Here is a 22,500-nt window from a genome sequence, read left to right on the forward strand (position 1 = left end):
AATTCTATTTAAAAAAGTATTCTTTATCTCAAACTGACAAGGTTATATTTTCTATCTATAGTCTTTTACCTTTCTAGTTGTGGTGAGTTTCAGAAATGATCTTTATTTTTAGTGAGTTAAGTACATTTCTATATTATGGTAAATGATACTGTCATTTTATCATTTTAGTATTTCTGATTGCAATTAGGCATTTAAAATATTTTGTCCAGTTTTATTCAATAGGAGAGTTGGTCTGAATTGCTTAGGTATCATTATTGGAAGAGGAGGTTAGAAATTGTTGATCTGAGTTAATGTTGATTTGTGGACCTATGGATTTTTAAAAACGTTTTTAACAGTATAAAGGAAACTAAATAGGAAAAGTCTCAGTATTATACCATTTAAAGTAATAGCAATAATATAGGTTTTAGTACTTCCATTTTATTTCTATCAGCAGGCAAGAATCTCCAGCAGTTAAATTATAAAGAGGAATAGTCTAATTATTTTTCTTAACAGATGAATATCCTTTTCCATATGATATGATTGGTCCACAGGGTTGCAAAACAGTTTTAGTGCCAGCTTCTAATATGTTTGCCAAAGAAATGTGAAATATTTATTTAGAATATTATGAAATTTAACTTGAAATTTAAAAAGAATGAGGATTAGTCTGTTATTATTTAAGTGCAATTTTAACTAGAAATTCATTCACTAGGCAACCTTTTGAGGTCCTTTGCAGTCCAGTAGGATATTTTTGTGTTCCTGTTAAATTTATTTTTGAAATTAAACTAATGTTAATGTGATAGACTATATGATATTTTCTTTAAATCGTTGGTTTTAGTTTATCATATGTGTTGTTTTGCCTTTTTAGGAGGGGGTCAATGCTCAGTACAGCCATATTTGTCTATGCTGCTACATCTCCAGTGAATGGTTATTTTGGAGGAAGTCTGTATGCTAGACAAGGAGGTAATTTATGAGTTACTGCTTTGTATTTTTAATTATAGATGCTAATATTACACTGTGAGGTATATGGAATTTAAAATGGGCAGTACAGCCATTGTAAAGTCCTTTGTTATCCCATTTCACATAATCTCCACCAAACCTATTATATTTTCTAATTTGCTTTTATGGAATGAATCCTTGCATTTTATTTCCTAAAATTATGAATAATGAATAGATTTCTCCATTGTCCACTGTGAATTAGTCCTGAGGAACATGTAGGAGAGAGTGTATTTAAGTTATTGATATTATTTTGCTTTCAGGTGCCTAGTTCCCTAGTAGTGTTCCATGGGAGGTTTCCACATAGAATATATAGCTTCATAGCCGAGTGTAAAGTCTTGTTTCATGGTTTATGGATAAATGTCTAGGCAGTGAAGGAGCATAGGAAGGAAATCTGTTTACTTCTGCTGACTCTTAAATACTTATCAAAGGACATGCACAAAGATTTTCTGTCACAATCTTTTGCTAAGAGAGCTTCATCTTGAATACTCCCTTGCTTCTTTACTATTGTGACCTGGAAATGACGGGGTATACATGGATGATACGAGGATACTGCTCCTTGGTGTTTCTTTCTGTGATGGCATTCAGGGTTTTTAAGTTCCTTTTTTCCCCCTGTAATTGTTTGGAGTCAGAAACGTGCTAAAAGTAGTAGATTCGCATATTTTAGTTTATGAATAACGGGTTGTTGAAAGACATTAAAATTATATTCCTAAGGATAGAGACTTCTTAATGTGATTTTCCCAGCCCATCCTAAGTAGTGACATCATTAGGGAATCCTGCCTTCTTTTAGTAGACTGGACGTATCGTCTGTAGGAGCTCAGAGCATTTAAAATTCCCTCAGGATATCCTGGTTTACCATGGCTTTTTAAAAAAATTGGTCCTACCAGACTTAATGTGATGTATACCTTCAGCAGAGATAGTTCTCTGGATTGCCTGAGGGAGTATCGTTGCAGATTCCTGACTATTTTAGTTAGCTGTTCAGTTTCTCTGTTCTACGTCTAGATATGGGAAATGAGTCTTAGCACACAGGTCTACCATCCTGAGGAAATAAGGATGCCTAAGGTAACTCCTACTTTGAATTTAACCTGAAAACTAGTTAGGCTAAGAATTGTACAGTTTATGACCTCCAGAAAAGTCTCCACAGCAGAAACAGATTACTCAAAACAGGAAATTTATTCATCCTTGGACATAAATTTGCTTTTAGTCCAATTGCAAGTTAAGAACACCCAACCAAACTTTACTATACTTATTCTTGAAAGTTGACAGAGTTCAGACCTAAGCCTAGGAGTATCAGATCTTACCAGGAATAATCTAAAGGTTATTTTCTGATTGACAGTGCCCTGAGGAGGTCTCATCATGTCCTGATATTTTGTCTGAGCGATCCCTAAAACCAGGTGAATATAGAGGTCAGCCCAGAGAATCAAGAATTCTTCAGGTTATCTCAGGATCTGAACTACAGTGGAGCTCAAAGACTTCATACTCTCCTCAGTGCACTGGATAGTGCTCCAGACCCAGTTTAAAGACCAGAGTCTCCAAGGGTGTTGGGGAGCAGTAGGAAGCACAATGCAGATGCCTGGGCTACTGATTGTACCCAGTGGAATGTACGTGGGATTCTTTTTGACTGTTGGAGGGAAAGGGAGAAAGAGAGAGAGTTGAATATAGCTGAATATAGAGTTTATTAACCCGTGTCTGAATCTGAGAAGATAATGGAAAGTGCAGGAAAAGAGAATGCTAGGAAAGGGTTGGAATTTAATAAGAGAAATAATCATTTTAATTCGTTCTTACCCTTTTTGCGTTGTTGTTCAAATGCTGAGTATTAGTTTAGAAAGGAGGGGTTCTTGAAACGTACCTGAGAAAGAAATTAAATAGAGGCAAAAGTTCAGAATCAAGGAGTTTTTCTGCAAGAATGTCAAGATCTGGGGTAGTAATTCTATGAGACAGATGTTTGAAAAGAACTTTATATAGAAGAAAATAAAAGTTAGGATATTGCTTGTTTTTCCTGTAGCACTTTCTGTTTGGGTCCTGTTGCTTATGGTTGTGGGGCTGAACTTTAATAGTGATCCCATGTTCAATCTTTACGTTTCTGAACAGTATGAAGATGCGTCCCGGAGGTGTGCTTGCTCCTGCGCTCTGCTGTGTTAGAAAGATAGCTCCTGTTGTGCTCCTGGTCATTATGAACTTGATTAAAAAATTTTTGATTACATAGTTTAAAAATTCTTTCCTTGGGTATTTAAATAATAGATTCTCAGTGAATACAATTTTGGCAATACAAAGAGGTTCAAAGAAATAGTAAAACTTATAAATATTTAGTTCTAATTGCTGAGAGGAGGCTCATGAAACACATTCTATTGCTTTCTCCTTTTGAAATATAGAAATGAATTTAAATATATGTTTATAATCATAATTATAGAGCTAAGAGTAAATTTAGGGAACGTTAACCCAGGGGGTTTTAAATTTTTGTTTGTTTGTTTGTTTAAAGCAGTGTAACCCTCTTTTCAAATGAGAGCATATATGAAACTACAGTGTGTGAAACTGTTGAAAATGAACTTGTTCTGTTGAAGCAGGGCTGGAGGATCTGGGCCCTTCCTTTACCGGTGACTTCATGGGCACCTCTTAGAAGCTCCAGAACTCCAAGTAACACCTAGGTGTTTGAAAACACCTTTCTAGGCCAACTTGTAGCCCAGAAAGATTGAGTGGTTTACCAACGTTCACAGTGGTTCAGTGGCAGAATCAGGACAAAACACCAGAATATTTTACCATAGTTCATTGCTCTTTTCCAGTACACCCACATCAAAAGCGTGTTTCCACTAGACATACTTGAATAGCTGGACTGGTCTTTATTAGCTGTTGTTTTGAAACAGCTATTAGGATGTCAAATTTAAGTTCTTTACATTAAAATATGAGATAATTTGGTACTAAATAACCACCTTTTAAACATTAATATATGTCTGTCTGTCTACCTAGCTCTCTGATTGTTATAGTTTCCCTTTTCTTTCAGGAAGGAGATGGATAAAGCAGATGTTCGTTGGTGCATTCCTCATCCCAGCTATGGTGTGTGGCACTGCCTTCTTCATCAATTTTATAGCCATTTATTACCATGCTTCGAGAGCCATTCCTTTTGGAACAATGGTGAGTTGCTTGCATCTTCCTTTTCAACTGGAAGAGGATAAGCATTCTCTAATGTGAGGCCTGCTGTTTCTCCAGAGTACCTCTTAACTAGGAGTTCTGCTATTTGCAGCCAGTCCCTACCCAGTCCTGGAAAGTTAGGTAAAGAACATTTTTTCTTGATTCTGTCAACCAATAAAGTGAAAGAACAGCTAGGGAGAAACTGGTGAGTATATTTTAGAAGAAGAATGATGACACACAAGCAACATGGGTGTTTTAATGTGGTAGGTGAGTGCAGTGGTAGGAAGTGAAGACTTTCCATAACATTTTTTTTTTTTGGTAATAGTGTACTATTTTTAGAACCTTATGAAAGCATCTGTATTAATATTGATAATATATGTGCTATAGATATTAAAATCCTATCTCATATCTTACCTGTTATCACAGAATTTGAAATGTTTTAGATTATTTAAATATGTTAAAGCTAAAGCACAGAAATACTGGCGCTTTACACAGTTAACTCACAGTCTTCAGATTCTTCCTGTTGTCTTTTTACTAGAAACAGAATTTTAGGCCTGGAGTAGACTTTAGTCTTAATGTACACTTTGTAAACGTGCACACACATGTACATATACGTATGTGAGTTGGAAGGTGGTTACTGCTTTTCAGAGAGGCAATTAACTTGGTTAAGGTCATACAGATAGTTAATGGCAGAACTGTAACTGGAACCCATATCTCCATCTGAATTTTAATCGTTTTGGCTTTCTTTCTGTTGTATGGGAGTTATTGAATGGTTTCACAGAAATTCCAGATGATTGGTTGTTTTACAGTCCAGGTTTTTCAAAGACACCTTGCATATATATTTTTACTAAGTCTTTAACAGTTTTTATTTAGGAATATTTTGCAGATTGCTTCAAAATTGAAAACTTTTGTTTGGTTTTGTTTTTGCAAGGCAAAGTAACTGATAAAGGTTAGGAAAGGGTAAAGTCATTAATTACATTCATTAATTAACTGGAAAAGAATTTGCTTTATAGTAGTTCCAGGCCATCAGGAAGTATATAGATTCAAGTTACTTCTTAAAGATGATCTACTGAATTAATTACTTTCACAATATTTTAAAAATTAAAATTCTGGTTCTGTTATAATTTTCATCATAAAGTTTTGAATTTGATATGGTGAAAATTATATGCTTTGTTTCACTAAAATTATAAATTTTACCACTGTGTAAATGGGGTTTTAAATGTTAATATTCACTGTAACTTGCCTTTAGATAATTTAATAATTACTAATTATTCTAATACAATATCAGACTCTCTGCTGAGCCAGAGATGGTTTTTATAATTGATCTTTGGCGTATAAAAGACTGGCTGTTGGTGCTTAGCAGCCTCCTACAATGTCATGGTCTTAATTTGCATTCTAATTCGTAATGAAGGAATGCTGAGTGAAGGGCATCCCACTGCCTTCAAGTTTTAATCAGGTGTGTGGTCTAACATTTTTTGCCTCTTTTTAAGAGTATCAGAACTTGTTTAGAACATGAAATTTAAGAATTGATGTGAATGTTTGACCTAGTTGTCCATTAAGTGTTTTAACTACTTAAACTTATATTTTAAATTATTTGACTTGTTGACATTATGAAGGAAATGGTTATATATTCTCATAAACTCCATGGTTCTCAACCGTGGGTACACATTAGAGTCACTGGGGAGTTTAAAAAATTTCAATGCCCAGGGCTTCATCCTATGCCAATTTATCTGTCCTGCTTTAAACCCAGTCTCTACTATTTACCTGATCCTGGTTCCCAGCATCTGAGGATGGATCTGTCAGCTGAAAAGCTCCCAGACCACATGTGTCTGAGAAGCTGGTTCTCCTACTAAAATAGCCTAGTTTGAAAATCAGAGTCTTCAGATACTCTTATATGCTCTTCCCGAGGCCTTAGCTCATTCTGTCCCCCATTCCTTTGTTCTCTTGGACATTGAGCCTTTTCTCTGGTGATCTTAGCTCTGGTTCTATTTTCTCAGAGATTCCACAATTTAAGGCTTAATCCAGCTGTAGTCATAGTGACTTCAGCCTCTGTCTTGCCTTACAGAGGCACCAGAACAATGGGGATTTTGCCCACTTGGGATCTGGAGTCTTGTCAGAATGCTGCTTTTGTCCCCAGGACTAGCCCAAGATAAGATTGAAAATGGGTGAAATTTGTCTCTGGACCCCAAATTCTCTGCTCATGTGTACCTGATTATACATAAAAAGCCATTAAATCCATGTCAGATTAAACTTGTTGAATAATAGTCAATCTTAGCAGGTTAATGAAGGTAAAAGAAACATAAGTAGAGGGTGGTGGTGGTAATCTCAGCTAATGTCTAGTGTCCCAGGCTTAAGGCATGGTTCCTAGAGAGTATTACAAAACAATGTAAGAGAGCATTTAAATGAAATTTGGGGTCAAAGACTGTTCAGAGATGAACATACCTGTTTCTGAAGTTGGTATGTTCTGGCAGAGGTACTATACAGAGTCAAAGAGAGTGTACTTCAAATTAAATTGAATCTGGTAAGGTAAAACCTTTTTCCTTTGGAATTTGTTCAGAAGTGATTTAGGTGTCATACCCAGAGTTTTTGGTCCTATGAGAGTTTCTTGGGAATGAGGAAGGGTTTGCCAGGATATTCTGAAAAAAACATTTTAGACATCAAGTCTTTTGTGGGTTGTAAATCTCAGATTCTTAATTTAATGTTATTGGAGGCTTTCAAAGGACAAAGAACCAAGTTGCAGAGTTTTAAACTCAGAGGCAAGGTAGCATAGAAACTAATAAACTTTCTAATCTAAATATTATTCAGTTCAGAATGCACTGATAAATCCTTGACTTACCATACTTTATGGTTTTGTCTCTTAATGGGTAGAATAGTTGATGGAGAAGTAACAGGGGTCATGAGCCATGTCATATTTGTCATCTTGAGGTTTGTTTTAGCTTGGGAGGGGAATCATCAGAAATAGGCCTGAGGTTTTAGGAAATCAGATTTCACAAATATTTAGGGAAATGCTCTCTCATGACCCAAGTCTTGGGCCATAACTGGGAAAATGGCTTGAGAATTTGAGGTTTTCAAAAATGAAATTCATGGTGACTTCCCTGGTGGTCCAGTGGTTAAGACTGCGCTTCCACTCCACGGGGTGCAGGTTCGACCCCTGATCAGGGACCCCCCCCCCCGCCAAAAAAAGAAATTCATGATATATAATCAGAAATTAACACAGTGAGGAAAAAATGGAGACAGAGTAATGGATGCATGCTATTTTGTGATCTCTCAAAGCTTGTGAGAAGAGTACAGTATACCTAATGATAAAAGAATACTAAAGTCTATAAAAATGGTGTTAGAAAACCTCCATTTCCTAACCTGAACTCTTGACAAGTGCTAAGGCTAACAAAAGGATTTTGTAAAAATATGTTGATAGCAAGACCAAAGGCTCATTACATGGGATCAGTGATGTAACAGAGTAAAAGAAGAATGGTTCTATCTCATTCTTTCTCTTTTTATTTTTCATCAAATAAAATAACCTTCAAACAAGAAAAGACAAGAGGAAATAATCCCTGATAAGAGGGAAGTGAAGCCTTAGATAAGGGGATTGATTGTACAGGAGTACCCAGCTGCCTTAGCAGTAAGTTTAGTTGCTCATATAAATGATCTGTTAGAGATACTGAGAGATCATGATGATAAGTAATGCTTGAATAACTGTGTAAGGCAGAGGCAAATTGTTTTTCTAGAAGGAAAATGAAGAAAGTGGTTTCTCCCTTATAAAACATAGTGAACTTGATGTTGATGAGGTACAAGATTTTAGAATGTGTTATTAAAATTTACTTTTTAAATCACAGGAAGTAATGAACATTAGGAGCTATTATGGATTCATTAAAACAAAAATGCCAGAACAACTTCAGTTCCTCTCTTTGGTAGGTCTTAGCAAGACTAGAAGAATGAAAGAGTATAAATAAAGTATTATATCTTGTTGGTCAAGATGGAGAAATGTGGGTAGAATAGTATAGTCAGGTAAACATGTAAATAATTATAGAATTAAAGTATTGGTATGATATTATATGCCCATAATATGTCACATACTATAGTATGTCACATACTATCTTTTAGTAGAACATGACAGATATTCTTGACTTTGACCTATTCAAATCATTGTTGATAACATATAAAGGCACAGTGATCTGATGATTAAATTGAACAAGGACATGAGACGGTTGTGGGGCAGGGACTAGTAATATGGAATGATGAAGACAGCATCTAAAATGATCTCAACTGACTGAAGTGATGTGCCATATCTAACAAGATGAGTTATAGTAAGGACAGGTACATTTGCATAGCATTTTGTACTTTACAAAACACTTTCACACCCCTTGTCTTACCTGGTTTTCAGAAGAACTCAAAGAGATCGAGATAGTGGTATGCATTATCCCGGTTTTACCAAGCAAAAAACTAGGATTCAGTTTTTCACTTAAAGTCACATTTTCTTTGTTGTGGTGCTGGTGGTGGTGATGATCTGTTTTAGTTTTTTTTTCTTTTTTTCCTTTCTGCCCGGAAATCAGATTTATGCCGAGAGCAGTGAATGAAGAATGTTTTATGCCTTTTTTTGGTCTGTATGTTTTTACAGCTGTACTGAGGTATAATTAACATATGATAAATTGTATCTATTTAAAGTGTGGCAAGCTTTGATATATGTATATATTTGGGAAACAATCACCACAATTTAAAAAAAGTTATTTATCAAGTCCAGAAGTTTTGTTATATACCTTTGTAATTTATCCCCTTTTCCTCCTCCTTCCTTCCCTTTTTATTTTTTCTTTTTTTAATCTATTTATCTATCTGTTTATTTATTTTTGGCTGCATTGGGTCTTCGTTGCTGCGTGTGGGCTTTCTCTAATTGCTGCAAGCAGAGGCTACTCTTCGTTGCGGTGCGCAGGCTTCTCATTGCGGTGGCTTCTCTTTGTTGCGGAGCACAGGCTCTAGGCACGTGGATTTTGGTAGTTGTGGCACGTGGGCTCAGTAGTTGTGGCGTGCAGGCTCAGTAGTTGTGGTGCACGGGCTTAGTTGCTCTGCAACATGTGGGATCTTCCTGGACCAGGGCTCGAAACCGTGTCCCTTGCATTAGCAGGCGGATTCTTAGCCACTGTGCCACCAGGGAAGTCCCTCTCTTTCTTTCTTTCTTTTTTTTTTTTTTTTTTTTACTTTAAAAATTTTCTTTTTCCCTTCCCTTTTTCATTCTCAGGTAATCACTGGTCTGCTCTCTGTCATCTTAGATTAGTTTGCATTACCTAGAATTTCATATAAGTAGACTCACACAGTATGATCTTTTTTTTGTCTTTTTTCACTCAGAAAATTATTTTAAAAATCACTTGATGTTGTTGCATATATTAATAGTTTTGTTCCTTTGTATTGCTTAATAGTATTTTATTGTAAGGGAAGTACCACAGTTTGTTTATCCACTTACCCAGTAATGAACTTTTGAATTGTTTTCAGTTTTTGGCTATTACATACAAATCAAGCTGCTGTGAGTATTCATATGTAAATCTTTGTGTGGACATATTTTTTGATTCTCTTGGATAAATAACTACAGTGGAATGACTGAGTCATTTTATAGCTTAACTTTTCAAGAAACTATTAAACTTTCCCAAAGTGGTTTTGCCATTTTACATTCCCACTAGCATTGTATTTATAAGAGTTCCAGTTGCTCCACATTATCTCCAGTACTTGATATGGTCAGTCTTTTTAATTTTAGCCATTATAGTGGAAGTGTAATGTTGTCTCATTGTGGTTTAAATTTGCATTTCCCTAATGACTAATGTTAAAGATATTTTTGTGTAGTTATTTGCCATCCATATATATTCTTTAATGAATGTTTAAATCTTTTGCTTATTTTTTATAGCTTGTCTTGTTGAATGGTAAGAGTTCTTTATATATTGTAGATACTAATCCTTTGTCTTATATGTAGCTTGCAAGTATATTCTCCCATTATGTGGCTTGTCTTTTCATTCTCTTAAGAGTATCTTTAAAAAAATTTTTTTTGATGGTTTTGCCCCACATCTGCTTGATATTCATTGGGCAAGACAGGGACATGCTTTTTTTTTTTTAAATTTATTTATTTATTTTTGGCTGCGTTGGGTCTTCATTTGTGCACACAGGCTTTCTCTAGTTGCGGTGAGCAGGGGCTACTCTTCATTGTGGTGTGCGGGCTTCTCATTGCGGTGGCTTCTCTTTGTTGTGGAGCACGGGCTCTAGGTGCGTGGGCTTTAGTAGTTGTGGCACGCAGGCTTAGTAGCTGTGGCTCTTGGGCTGTAGAGCTCAGGCTCAGTAGTTGTGGCGCACAGGCTTAGTTGCTCCATGGCATGTGGGATCTTCCCAGGCCAGGGCTCAAACCCGTGTCCCCTCATTGGTAGGTGGATTCTCAACCACTGCGCCACCGGGGAAGTCCAAGAGTATCTTTTGAAGAGCAAAAGTTATTAATTTTGAAGTCCAGTTTATTGATTTTTTCCTTTTATGATTTGTGCTTTTCTGTCCTTTTTAAGAAATCTTTTGCCAAATCAAAGATCAGTAAGTTTTCCTCATATGTTTTCTGCTAGAAATTTTATAGTTTTAGCTCTGAAATATAGGTCTATGATCCATTTGTAGTTAATTTTATATATTGTATGAGTTAAGGGTCAAGGGGTTTTGTTTTGTTTTGCTTATGGCTATTCATTTGTTCTAGCACCATTTGTTGAAAAGATTACCCTTTCTCCACTGAATTCCCTTAGCACTTTTATTGATAGTCAATTGACCACGTATCTATGTGGATCTGTTTCTGAACTTTTTTTTCTGTTGCATTGATTAATTTGTTTTTTTGGGTTTTTTGATGGCAATATCACACTGTCTTGATTATTGTAGCTTTACAATAAGTCTTGAAATCAATTCTTTTTCAGAGTTGTTTTGGATTTTTTAGGTTCTTTGCATTTGCATGTTAAGTTTAGAATCGGCTTGTCAATTTCTACAAAAAACCCTGAGGTTTTGATTAGGATTGCATTAAACCTATGGTTCAATTTGGGAAGAATTCACATCTTAACATTATATTAAGTCTTTTGATTAATGAACACAGTATATCTCTTGACTTATTTAGGTGTCTTTACTTTTTCTTTGTAATGTTTTATAGATTTTAATATTTAGGTTTTATACAGCTTTTATTGAAATTACTCCTAAGTATTTCATATTTTTTATGCTATTTGTAAATGGTATTTTTTAAATTAAAAATTCTGATTGCTTGTTGCTAGTGTATAGAAAAACAGTTGATTTTTGCATGCTGGCTTTGCATCCTGCACCTTTGCTAAACTCACTTATTAGTTCTAATTTCTTTTTTGTAGATTCCTGAAGATTTTTTTACATAGATTGTCATGTTGTCTGAGAATAAAGACAATTTTATTTCTACCTTTCTAATCTGTATGCCTTTTATTTCTTTTTCTTGCCTTATTGCACTGGCTAGAACCTCCAGTACAATGTTGAATAGAAGAGGTGAGAGCAGACTTCTTCTCTTGTTCCCAATCTTAGGGGGAAAGTATTCAGTCTTGTGCCATCAAGAAATATTACGTGTAGTTTTTTCATAGATGTCCTTAATCAAGTTGATGAAGTTCCCCTCTATTCCTAGTTTGCTGAGTTTGTTTTATTGTGAAGGGAGGTTGGCTCTTGCAATGATTTTTTCTGCATCTTTTGAGATGATCTATGATTTTTCTTTTTTTAGTCTGATAATATAGTGAACTGCATTGATGGATTATTGAATCTTAAACCAATCTTGCGTTCCTTTGATAAACCTCAATTTGTTATGATGTATTATCCATTTTATATATAACTGGATTCCATTTGCTAAAATTTGTTGCTTTTTGTTTTGAACCTATATTTATGAGAGATATTGATCTGCAATTTTCTTATAATGTCTTTTTTTATGGTTTTGGTATCAGGATAACGCTAGCATTATAGAATAAGTTTATAACTTCAAACCCAGTGTTTCTTCTGTTACAGTATTGAAGTTGCCCAAGAAACAGAATGGGGAGTTATTAATTAGCATGTTGAAAATATCTATTAAATAGATAGGCTTCTTATAAGCATTTGTGTTTAAGTTGGCAATGTCCTGATTGTTAGGTTGATTATTGTCGACATGCTTAAATTGAAGCTAAATAATTTTTATATAGACATAAAGGCATAAAATGTATAAGGTAGAAAAGGAGTCATAAAAATTGCCTACTCTGAGCAAGTGTCAAGGAAATGCCTAAACATAATGACTGACAAGATGATATATTTTCTGAGAATCACCTTACCTATAAGCAGTTACTGTCTGTCATCCTCAGTAAAATTTATATCCTTTAGTATTCCATAATAGCCTATCTTAGGCTGCCTTTTCTCTTTCCATTCCACTCACACCACAGATTTCCTTAGAAGGCCAGTCTGGAAATAAAGATAGAATAATAGTCACATTCTTAGTCTGTGACTGAGGTTGAGAATAGTTGAACAGTTGGTACATCTCTGGGGTATTAAGCAGTGATAGGCAGTACTTGTTTCTATCTTGTTCTCATTGTAGCTAGGGGAGGCCCTCAACCTGGAGTTAGTCCTTCCTTCCCCCGTCCCTGTTTTCACTTTTCATTGGTCCATGAACAGAAGCTAGGAAGCTCTAGGGGTGGGCCCTGTATTAGTTTGAATTCCAGGGTTTTCACCAGTGTATTAGACTAATGGTTTTTTAACTCTTAGTTGTTAAATTTCATTTTAAATGAAAGCTTAATGCAGAAGCCCAATAAAGAAAACAGATACAAGCTTGATTCTGTTAGTATAAATAAATTTTGCAAATTCAGTTTTTTTAGCATTCTAAATTTAATGAGAGCAATAAAGTTGTGATGAATGCAGATTTAATACCAAGGGGTACAGGTAACATTCTTCTTCAGTAACCAATTTGTTTGGTTGAATATCAGTATTGAGAAAAATCCTGACTTCTCGGATAATTTAGTTCCATGTGACTTTTTTTTTTTTTTAATAGCTTGCCTTGCAGTCTCAGAGTATTTTTCAAGTAAACTCGTCTAGAACTTGGACATAAAGGAGTAGGAAATTGGTTTCACAGTTCAGTCACTAACAGTTTCTAACAAACTGCTCACATTTTTTTATCATGCATTAAAAAGTCAGGAAAAGGGGAAAAAATTAAATGCCAAACAGTTGATATTGTCTTGATGAGACCGTTTATAGTTTCCTTTGTTTACTGCTGTTATGCTTTGATTAAGCACACAAGGCGAGATATGCCCTCATTTCACCTGCCACTTAATTGCTTGTGACATGCATGTGCTGTAGTGCATTTGCTTATAAAGCTTTTAGTGAGCAAATATGTGCAGGCCTGAATTGGGTCGGGGTGGAGGATGGGGAGGGAGAACAAAAGACCAGTGTAGCATTACAAGCCTTCCTAATCAATGACATGTTTACTAGGAGTCCAAATATATACACAGAGATAGCAGGAGAAACTTTATTCTGAGGTTTGCATGAAAATGAGTTAACATGATTGTGGTATCTCCAGTTATTAATATTTGGTATAGAACTAATTTGAGTGTATATATTTTTATTACACTTAAAAATGTTATTTTCAAAAGGATATTCAGGGCTTCCCTGGTGGCGCAGTGGTTGGGAGTCCGCCTGCCGATGCAGGAGACGCGGGTTCGTGCCCCGGTCCGGGAGGATCCCGTGTGCCGCGGAGCGGCTGGGCCCGTGGGCCGTGGGCGCTGGGCCTGCGCATCCGGAGCCTGTGCTCCACAGTGGGAGAGGCCACAGCGGTGAGAGGCCCGCATACGGAAAAAAAAAAAAAAGGATATTCAAATCAAATGCTTGTGGAATTCCTGAAACTCTTCAGCAGGACCTGAGGTTCTGTGGAACAGTTTGAAGACCACTCTGCTAGACCATTGTCATTCCACATAGGAATGTTTTCTCCAGCTTCTCTTCAATCCTTATTTGAAATTAGAATTCTGGTAAATTAAGGGGAAAATACATAGGTCTCTATCACAGTGTGTTAATATTTATGAGTTTTATATGCTTAATGATAGCAAAATAATAATTTAAAAAGCAATCAACAATGAATAACAAAAATTGAGACAGAATTCACCCCCCAAATATGAGGTATGTATGATTCACAATGTATCGTAGTATTTAAAATATCTTTAAAATGTCTGCTTATTTTTTTTTTTTTTTTTTTTTTTTGCGGTATGCGGGCCTCTCACTGTTGTGGCCTCTCCCGTTGCGGAGCACAGGCTCCGGATGTGCAGGCCCAGCGGCCATGGCTCACGGGCCCAGCCGCTCCGCGGCATATGGGATCCTCCCAGACCGGGGCACGAACCCGTATCCCCTGCATCGGCAGGCGGACTCTTAACCACTGCGCCACCAGGGAGGCCCTCTGCTTATTTTTTATGTTTCACATATTCTTGTTATTTATATGGGCAAAAATTCATATTATTATTATTATTATTTATTTATTTATTTTTGCGGTACGCGGGGCTCTCACTGTTATGGCCTCTCCCGTTGCGGAGCACAGGCTCCGGACGCGCAGGCTCAGCAGCCGTGGCTCACGGGCCCAGCCGCTCCGCGGCACGTGGAATCCTCCCAGACCGGGGCACGAACCTCGTCCCCTGCATCAGCAGGTGGACTCTCAACCACTGCGCCACCAGGGAAGCCCCAAAATTCATATTATTAACAGGTCTAAACTGAGACACCAATAATTTGCATTCCTAAGTCTGAGCTTTAAAATGGAATTTCAGAACTCTCTTAACTCTCATACATTTATACAAGTTTTACCTGAAAGGAAGATGATAATACTCTTTGGCTTGTTTAACACACACAAGCACACATAAGGATATAATGAAGATGTAGAGTCAGTTTCTTCACAGTTTTCATTCAGCTTTTCTCTCACTTTTACTTTTTTTCCCCATCAAGGTCCATTTTATTGAGTTTTTTTTTTAATTTAATTTAATTTTTTTATATACAGCAGGTTCTTATTAGTTACCAATTTTATACACATCAGTTGTATACATGTCAATCCCAATCGCCCAGTTCAGCACACCACCATCCCCACCCGCCCCGTGGCTTTCCCCCCTTGGTGTCCACACATTTGTTTTCTACATCTGTGTCTCAACTTCTGCCCTGGAAACCGGTTCATCTGTACCATTTTTCTAGGTTCCACATACATGCGTTAATATACGATACTTGTTTTTCTCTTTCTGACTTACTTCACTCTGTATGACAGTCTCTAGATCCATCTACGTCTCCACAAATGACTCAATTTCGTTCCTTTTTATGGCTGAGTAATATTCCATTGTATATATGTACCACAACTTCTTTTTTTAAATTAATTAATTTATTTTATATTTATTTTTGGCTGCATTGGGTCTTTGTTGCTGCACACGGGCTTTCTCTAGTTGTGGCGAGAGGAGGCTACTCTTTGTTGCAGTGCGTGGGCTTCTCATTGTGGTGGCTTCTCTTGTTGCAGAGCACTGGCTCTAGGCACGCGGGCTTCAGTAGTTGCAGCACATGGGCTCAGTAGTTGTGGCTCGCAGGCTCTAGAGCGCAGGCTCAGTAGTTGTGGCGCACGGGCTTAGTTGCTCCGCGGCATGTGGGATCTTCCCAGACCAGGGCTCGAACCCGTGTCCCCTGCATTGGCAGGCGGATTCTTAACCACTACGCCAGCAGGGAAGTCCCTGTACCACAACTTCTTTATTCGTCTGTCGATGAGCGTTTAGGTTGCTTCCATGACCTGGCTATTGTAAATAGTGCTGCAATGAACATTGGGGTGCATGTGTCTTTTTTGAATTATGGTTTTCTCTGGGTGTATGCCCAGTAGTGGGATTGCTGGATCATATGGTAATTCTATTTTTAGTTTTTTAAGGAACCTCCATACTGTTCTCCATAGTGGCTGTGTCAATTTACATTCCCACCAACAGTGCAAGAGGGTTCCCTTTTCTCCACACCCTCTCCAGCATTTGTTGTTTGTAGATTTTCTGATGTTGCCCATTCTAACTGGTGTGAGGTGATACCTCACTGTAGTTTTGATTTGCATTTCTCTAATAATTAGTGATGTTGAGCAGCTTTTCATGTGCTTCTTGGCCATCTGTATGTCTTCTTTGGAGAAATGTCTATTAAGGTCTTCTGCCCATGTTTGGATTAGGTTGTTTGTTTCTTTAATATTGAGCTGCATCTCACTTTTACTTTTGATTTATTAGAACCCCAAAATGTATAATTGAAAGAGATTTTAGAGGTGATTCAGTCCTATTCCAGTTTTAGAAGTTCAGAGTGAAATAATCCTAACCAGATGCTGGCTGGAAAAGAGCTTGAGTGTGTCTCCTTGAGTGTACAGATTTATATAAAGAAAAAAAATCACAAAAATAAATGTATTTATTTATTAACTAACCAGTTTGGTTCTAGAATCTCTGTGTGGTCTTCCCTGTAACTTTAGACTTTGAATTACTAATTGGCAGAAAAATACTCATATTATTTTAGTAATACACATATGTACATAAATAGTGATATTCTTCTATTTTTAAGATCCTAAGGCTCTGTAGAATAGAAATGAGCAGACAGATTGAGACAGGCAGATCTGAATTGAAATCTTAGTTCAGCCACCTACTAACTGTGTGATCATGGGAAGTTACTTAGCCTCTCTAAGTCTCATTTTCTTCATCTGTAAAGTAGAAAAATAACATTTATAAAAGTCCTTGTGCATATTAGGAGCTCAGTGAAGTGTAGGCAAGTAAATAAGTTGGTTATAATGATAAAAGATGAAGGATATGTTAAAAGCATGACAGCTGAAAGTGAAAGGAGAGGGAAAAGGGCTGTAGTAGGGACAGTATGGAAGAATAGGAAAAATTGGGAACTACAGTAGATAGGAAACAGTTCAACTTGTATTTAGTTTAATTCTAATATTTTAAATCACATTCTTTTCCTATTGCCATTAGTATATATTCTGCACAATTTTAACCCATATTGAACTTAAACATTTTCTCTTGTGATCAAATTGTATTTAAATTTTTAAGTGTCGTTTTTACTTGTTTTTATTAGTGCTGTTGTTCTCTGAGAAATCACACATATTTTAATTTAATTTACAGGTGGCCGTTTGTTGCATCTGTTTTTTTGTTATCCTTCCTCTAAATCTTGTTGGTACAATACTTGGCCGAAATCTGTCAGGTCAACCGAACTTTCCGTGTCGTGTCAATGCCGTGCCTCGTCCCATACCGGAGAAAAAATGGTAAAGAGAATGCTAAATTTTATGTGATTGCTTCTCACAATATATAAATTCCTAAGGCTATTATGTATACATAATTTTTAGAATTGGCATGTATTTATAAGTTTAAACTTAAGAATTTGTCGTTTTACTTTTTCCTTCAATTTATATTGCTGGGAATAGTAATAAATGATATGCTTATTTCACTTTTTTGAATATTGGTGCCACTTACAGAGAAATCAAATGCTTTGGTAAGTACACTAGTGCATAGAGGTGGGTGGGACCTAAAGCGGCAGCCATTGTATAACTGCAGTCTATAAACCAGATTTGACCTGCTGCCTGTTTTTATAAATAAAATTTTGTTGGAATATATATAGCCATGCCTGTTTGTTGACATATTGTCTGTGACTGCTTTTATAGGGTGGCATCAAAGTTGAGTAGGTATGACAGAGACCATATCGCCTGCGAAACCTGAAACATTTACTATCTGAACCTTTACAGAAAAAGATTGCCAACCCCTGGCTTCTAATTTCACTTGCCTTTCCAGATATTTTATTATTCGAAACAACATTGACTTATAGCCATAGATTTTGTATCAATTGAGAGAGGAATTAGTATTGAGACCAATTATAATTTACTGACCTATGTTCTTTACCTTCACTTCTGGGATAGTATAGAGTCTTTCAAATACATTTTTCACATTTTATGCACAAAATGTATTTTTGAGGATCTCCCATACTTCAAGATTTAATCCTGACAAAGGATGACAGGTATTTCTGTTTAACAGCTAAAGCGATTCTTCTATTGCAATAGTGTAAGCATAGTTTATAGTTCATTTGACCATTCAGCTTTGAAATAGTGATTCTTGATGGATTTTTAACTTGAGATGGTTTGTATTTTTTCAACTTTTGGACATAAAATGAGATGTTACTAATATGTTTATATTTCTAATTTTCATAATTAAAATTTGAACAAAATGTGGACTCATTATGTTTTGCCTTTTAAGATTAGTAAATTGAGGACTTCCACAGCAGTCCAGTGGTTAAGACTCCACCCTTCCACTGCAAGGGGTGCGGGTTCGATCCCTAGTGAGGGAACTAAGATCCCACGTGCTGCATGGCACAGCCAAAAAAATAAAAATAAAAAAACAAAAAAAATGAAATTAGTAAATTGAACGTTTTGGTGCTGATTTATGCTGTTCTGCATTCTTTATGTTCCTAATTCTTACTTGCAGACATAAATAGAACAGTCTTACTGTACATTGTTTTTATTCCCCATCTCATAAGACTAGCTATACGGTAGACTCTACATACTCATAATAAGGGATATATATTGAAAAGCCTCCACTCCTAGATATTTTGCTATATTGTAAGTATAACTTATGTTTAAGTACTTATATAGTCTTTTGTAGACTTGGAGGTATGTAGACCTTTTCAGAAGTAGGGGCTGAATAAACTAGCCCCGTAGTGTAAAGGAGAGTGATCTGTTCTAGTCTTTGGAATTGTCCGTGTTCTTTTTCTCTTAGATTGGTGCTTATGAGAACTTTTGTAGTCTGTTTCTTAAAGTTAGTTTTATCTTCAAATCAAGATTAGACTGTTAAGGCCCATTGATATCCTAATGTTTGTTCCTTTACCCATTACTGGGGAGGATAAGGTTAAAGGAAAAGCATAGATACCACAAAAGTTCCTCTGGGTCACTAGGGCTGGTGAAGGAGAGGAAGGAGCAACACACCACCTTGCTAATAACCATGGGTCATATTTAGGTGTAGGAAGGCTCACGTGTCTCTTCATTTTCTTTATATGGTTGTATGGGAACCAAAACCTGAATACTAGATCTGGCGGGCATGTCATTTTTAACCTCTGTGGATCTTGGCTTTCTATAAAAGGAGGAAAGAAGACTAGACTTTAAAATTAAAGAAAAAATTTTTTTCGGCTCTCAAACTCATTTTCTTCTCAGTTTTGTAGTTTGTTCATTTCAGAAATAGTAGTTTACTAGCTTTTATGTGCCACATACTGTGCTGGACACTGGGAATACCTAGATGAATAGCTTCTGCCTTCCAGGGTTTATAATCTAGTAAGGTATTTAATTAGACAGTACAGTATAGTGTGGTAAGTGCTGCCATGGAGTTACATTTAAGAGACAGTGGAAGAACCCACCTCTTATTGGGAGACCCGAGAAAGGCTTTACAGGGGGAACACTTGAGTATCAGTACTCGCAGGAGAGAACCATGAGACAAGGGAAGGCATTGCAGGTGGAGAATTACCGATTGCAATCAATAAATGTTTGTTGAGTGAATGAATAAGGTTTGAATTTTATTTTTTATTCATTCTTTGACTCCTTTTATAACTCAGAACCCATAATACCTTAATTGTATGATTCATAGGAGAACAAGTTACTGAACCAAGGAAAGCATGAGCAAAGAGATTGGCAAGGCCACAATTTGGGAAACATTATTTCAGATGCAGGGGGGTCTCGAGACTTTTATTTTCTTTCCCTATGGCTTTCTGTAAGGTAAATGACGAAAATTTTTAGAAGTTACTGAAAAGTATAGAACAGGAGCAAATACTCATAGTTTTTCTTGAGTTCTGCCAGTAGCAAGTATTTGTGTTCCACACGTTCTTATCTCGGCCTTTAATGCCAAAAAGAATTTTGACTATAACCTATGGCTAATTTGAAGTCCCCTCTCAGTATTGTGCCTCTTTGAATTTTTGTTTTTCTGTTTACTGGTTTGTTTCTATCCTTTAGATTATTTTTAAGTACCAAGCATCTGATTTCTATTATCAGGGTTTATATAATATAATGTGGAAATCATACTAGAAGTTTACTGTTAATTTTAATATTTTCCAGGTTCATGGAGCCTGCAGTTATTGTTTGCCTGGGAGGAATTTTACCTTTTGGCTCAATCTTTATTGAAATGTAAGTTTTGGCAATGTATTTATGTTTTGGGGGATTTCATTGTAATAAGAAAATTTAGGAGTTAGGACAGGTAAAGAATCATCAGATGGGCAGGCATCTAACAGAGTTAGTTTGTTAAGTCCATGCTTCTAGAAAGGGGTCTGTGTAGTCTATCAAAAGGTGGTTTTCTGCTTTGTTCTCAAATATTCAGGTGAAGCTTATACTGTTTTTGTATTGTGTTCTAGACCTTTCTCACCAAACAGGAGATCTTAGAAATCAAAGCATGCATGCTAGAGAATGCATGCATGTCAGACCAGCCTTTGATCACCTACATGATACAAGAAATTACTGATTTTTATTTTTAAAATATTTCTAAGGGTCCAGGGAACTAGGTAAACCATTACCTACCAGTTAGTCAAGATCCTGACATCTTTGGATACACATTCATTCCTAGTCTTCTTCCATCAAGGCCCACAGGAGTGCTGGGAATTATGTATGTGTTTGGGGGTGGGAGATATGCCATCTTGTGCCCAGTTACCATGCTTCATATCTGCATCCTTGGTCCCCACTGCAAAATATAAGCATTTCTTTTCTCAGCCTGTGTTCCTATGTTCCTTGATGGGAATGCTCTGGCATTTTAGAAGAGATAGTTCTTTGTATGGGACTTTTTCAAGAACTGCAGTCATACACCTCTGGATAGTGCCCATGAAATGCCAGTCATTGTGACTACTCAAAATTTCCTTACATGTTTCCAGATGCCCCAGTGCTGATTCTCTCCTGTACAGTGGATGCCTCCTTAAGAGGTGTGATTGAATCTGACAGTTGGTTAATTGAAAAAGTTGGCTCATGTAAGGGAATTATTAAAAAAAGATACATACATAACATTTTATTTTAACTTTAAACAACTAAAGGTACATCTTTCACTGATATTTTTAAAAATATAGAGCCAAGGTCTTGCCTTTGTACCTAGTTGACGTTTCCATCATTTTTACCTTTGAAATTCATAATGCATCTTCTGTATTTTCCAACCTTTTTAAAGTGGAGCAGGAATGTAAAAACCTGTCTGAAGTATCCTAAGTTCAGAATCCTTCTAGATTTGTACATTTGTCCCCCAGTCTTTTATAGTTGTCTCACCCACGCCCAGTTTTATCACTTTTTTTTTAGTGGCTCACCTTATTGAATTTTTCCAAAGTATTCAACATAATTTTCATAGAAATCATAATTCTTTTAGCTATCATGTTTATTTCTTTATGTGACATTTAAATTGTCTAATTACATGAATAAGGACAACTGACATAGATTTGGGCCACTCCTGGTGATCACCTGCCAGCTGTGGGTATTAGTCGGCACCTTAGAGGGATTGGAGAGCACGTCACTCTAGCTCTTGGTTTAATAAAACCAGTTCGAGAAATTCTTTTGTACTTTCTGACTTGTGTCCTCACCCTGATGTGACTTGCCACTATTTTTTCCTTCCTACCCTGTCCATACTACCTTGTGGATCACATCTCTTCTTGTTTTCTTGGGTACTCTGTTCCATTTGGTAGCCGCTCTGCTGTATCTTTAACTTCTCCGCTTCGACTGCCCTCACACCTATTCTCCTCTTGGTAGCCACAGTGGTCTTTTTAAGGTATCAGTCTGATCATGTCACTTATTTGCTAAAGACTTCTCATTTTCATTGAGGTAAGGTCCAAACCCCATCACATAGTCAATAAAGACCTTCATAATATAGAATCTGGCCCTGTTCTCTTCTCCAGCCTCATCTCTTATCTCTCACAGTTCATTTGAAGTTCTAGCCATACTGAATTACTTTGAGTCTTTCTAAATACAGTGAATTCCTTTTATTTGTGAGCCTTTGCCTTTGCTGTTGCAATGCATGGAACATTCTTCTAGCTCCCCACCCACCATGCCTTACCTGATTCTTCTCACCACCCTTCCCTACCCCCAGAGCCCCACCCAGCCAAACCAGTAAGTTGCCCCTGTTAGGTGCCTTGGAGAAGCACTTGTGTGTCATGATTGCCCCTTTGCTAGTTGCCACCGAACTAATCTCCTTCAGAGTAGGGACTTTGTCTTCAGTTCTGTTCTCACTGCTTCTCTGATATGTATAGGGCCTCTGTAGATATCTCTTGAAAGAATGGGTAATGAATAAGGTAACTAACAAGCAGAAGGGAACAAGAAAAAGAAAAGAGGCTAAAAAACCTTTTTTGTTTAACTATGGCTTGTGTAATGGAATTAGAGTAAAGGGTCTTTTTTTGGTATAAAAATCTTAATGCCCTTTCTCTTGTGGTACT

The 22,500-nt window shown here is 36.6% G+C and overlaps 1 protein-coding gene across 1 annotated transcript in view; it reads left to right on the top strand.

The window, feature by feature from the left end:
• TM9SF3 (transmembrane 9 superfamily member 3) overlaps positions 1-22,500 on the top strand; it is a 75,584-nt gene that overhangs the window by 36,485 nt on the left and 16,599 nt on the right. The window contains exons 8-11 of the mRNA XM_060101583.1: positions 845-939; positions 3,971-4,101; positions 17,202-17,341; positions 20,165-20,233. Of these exons, the coding sequence (XP_059957566.1) occupies positions 845-939; positions 3,971-4,101; positions 17,202-17,341; positions 20,165-20,233 (435 nt within the window). The remainder of the gene's footprint in view (positions 1-844; positions 940-3,970; positions 4,102-17,201; positions 17,342-20,164; positions 20,234-22,500) is intronic.

Source organism: Mesoplodon densirostris, chromosome 1 (genome assembly GCF_025265405.1).
Source record: "Mesoplodon densirostris isolate mMesDen1 chromosome 1, mMesDen1 primary haplotype, whole genome shotgun sequence".
In the NCBI taxonomy this organism is placed as follows: domain Eukaryota; kingdom Metazoa; phylum Chordata; class Mammalia; order Artiodactyla; family Ziphiidae; genus Mesoplodon; species Mesoplodon densirostris.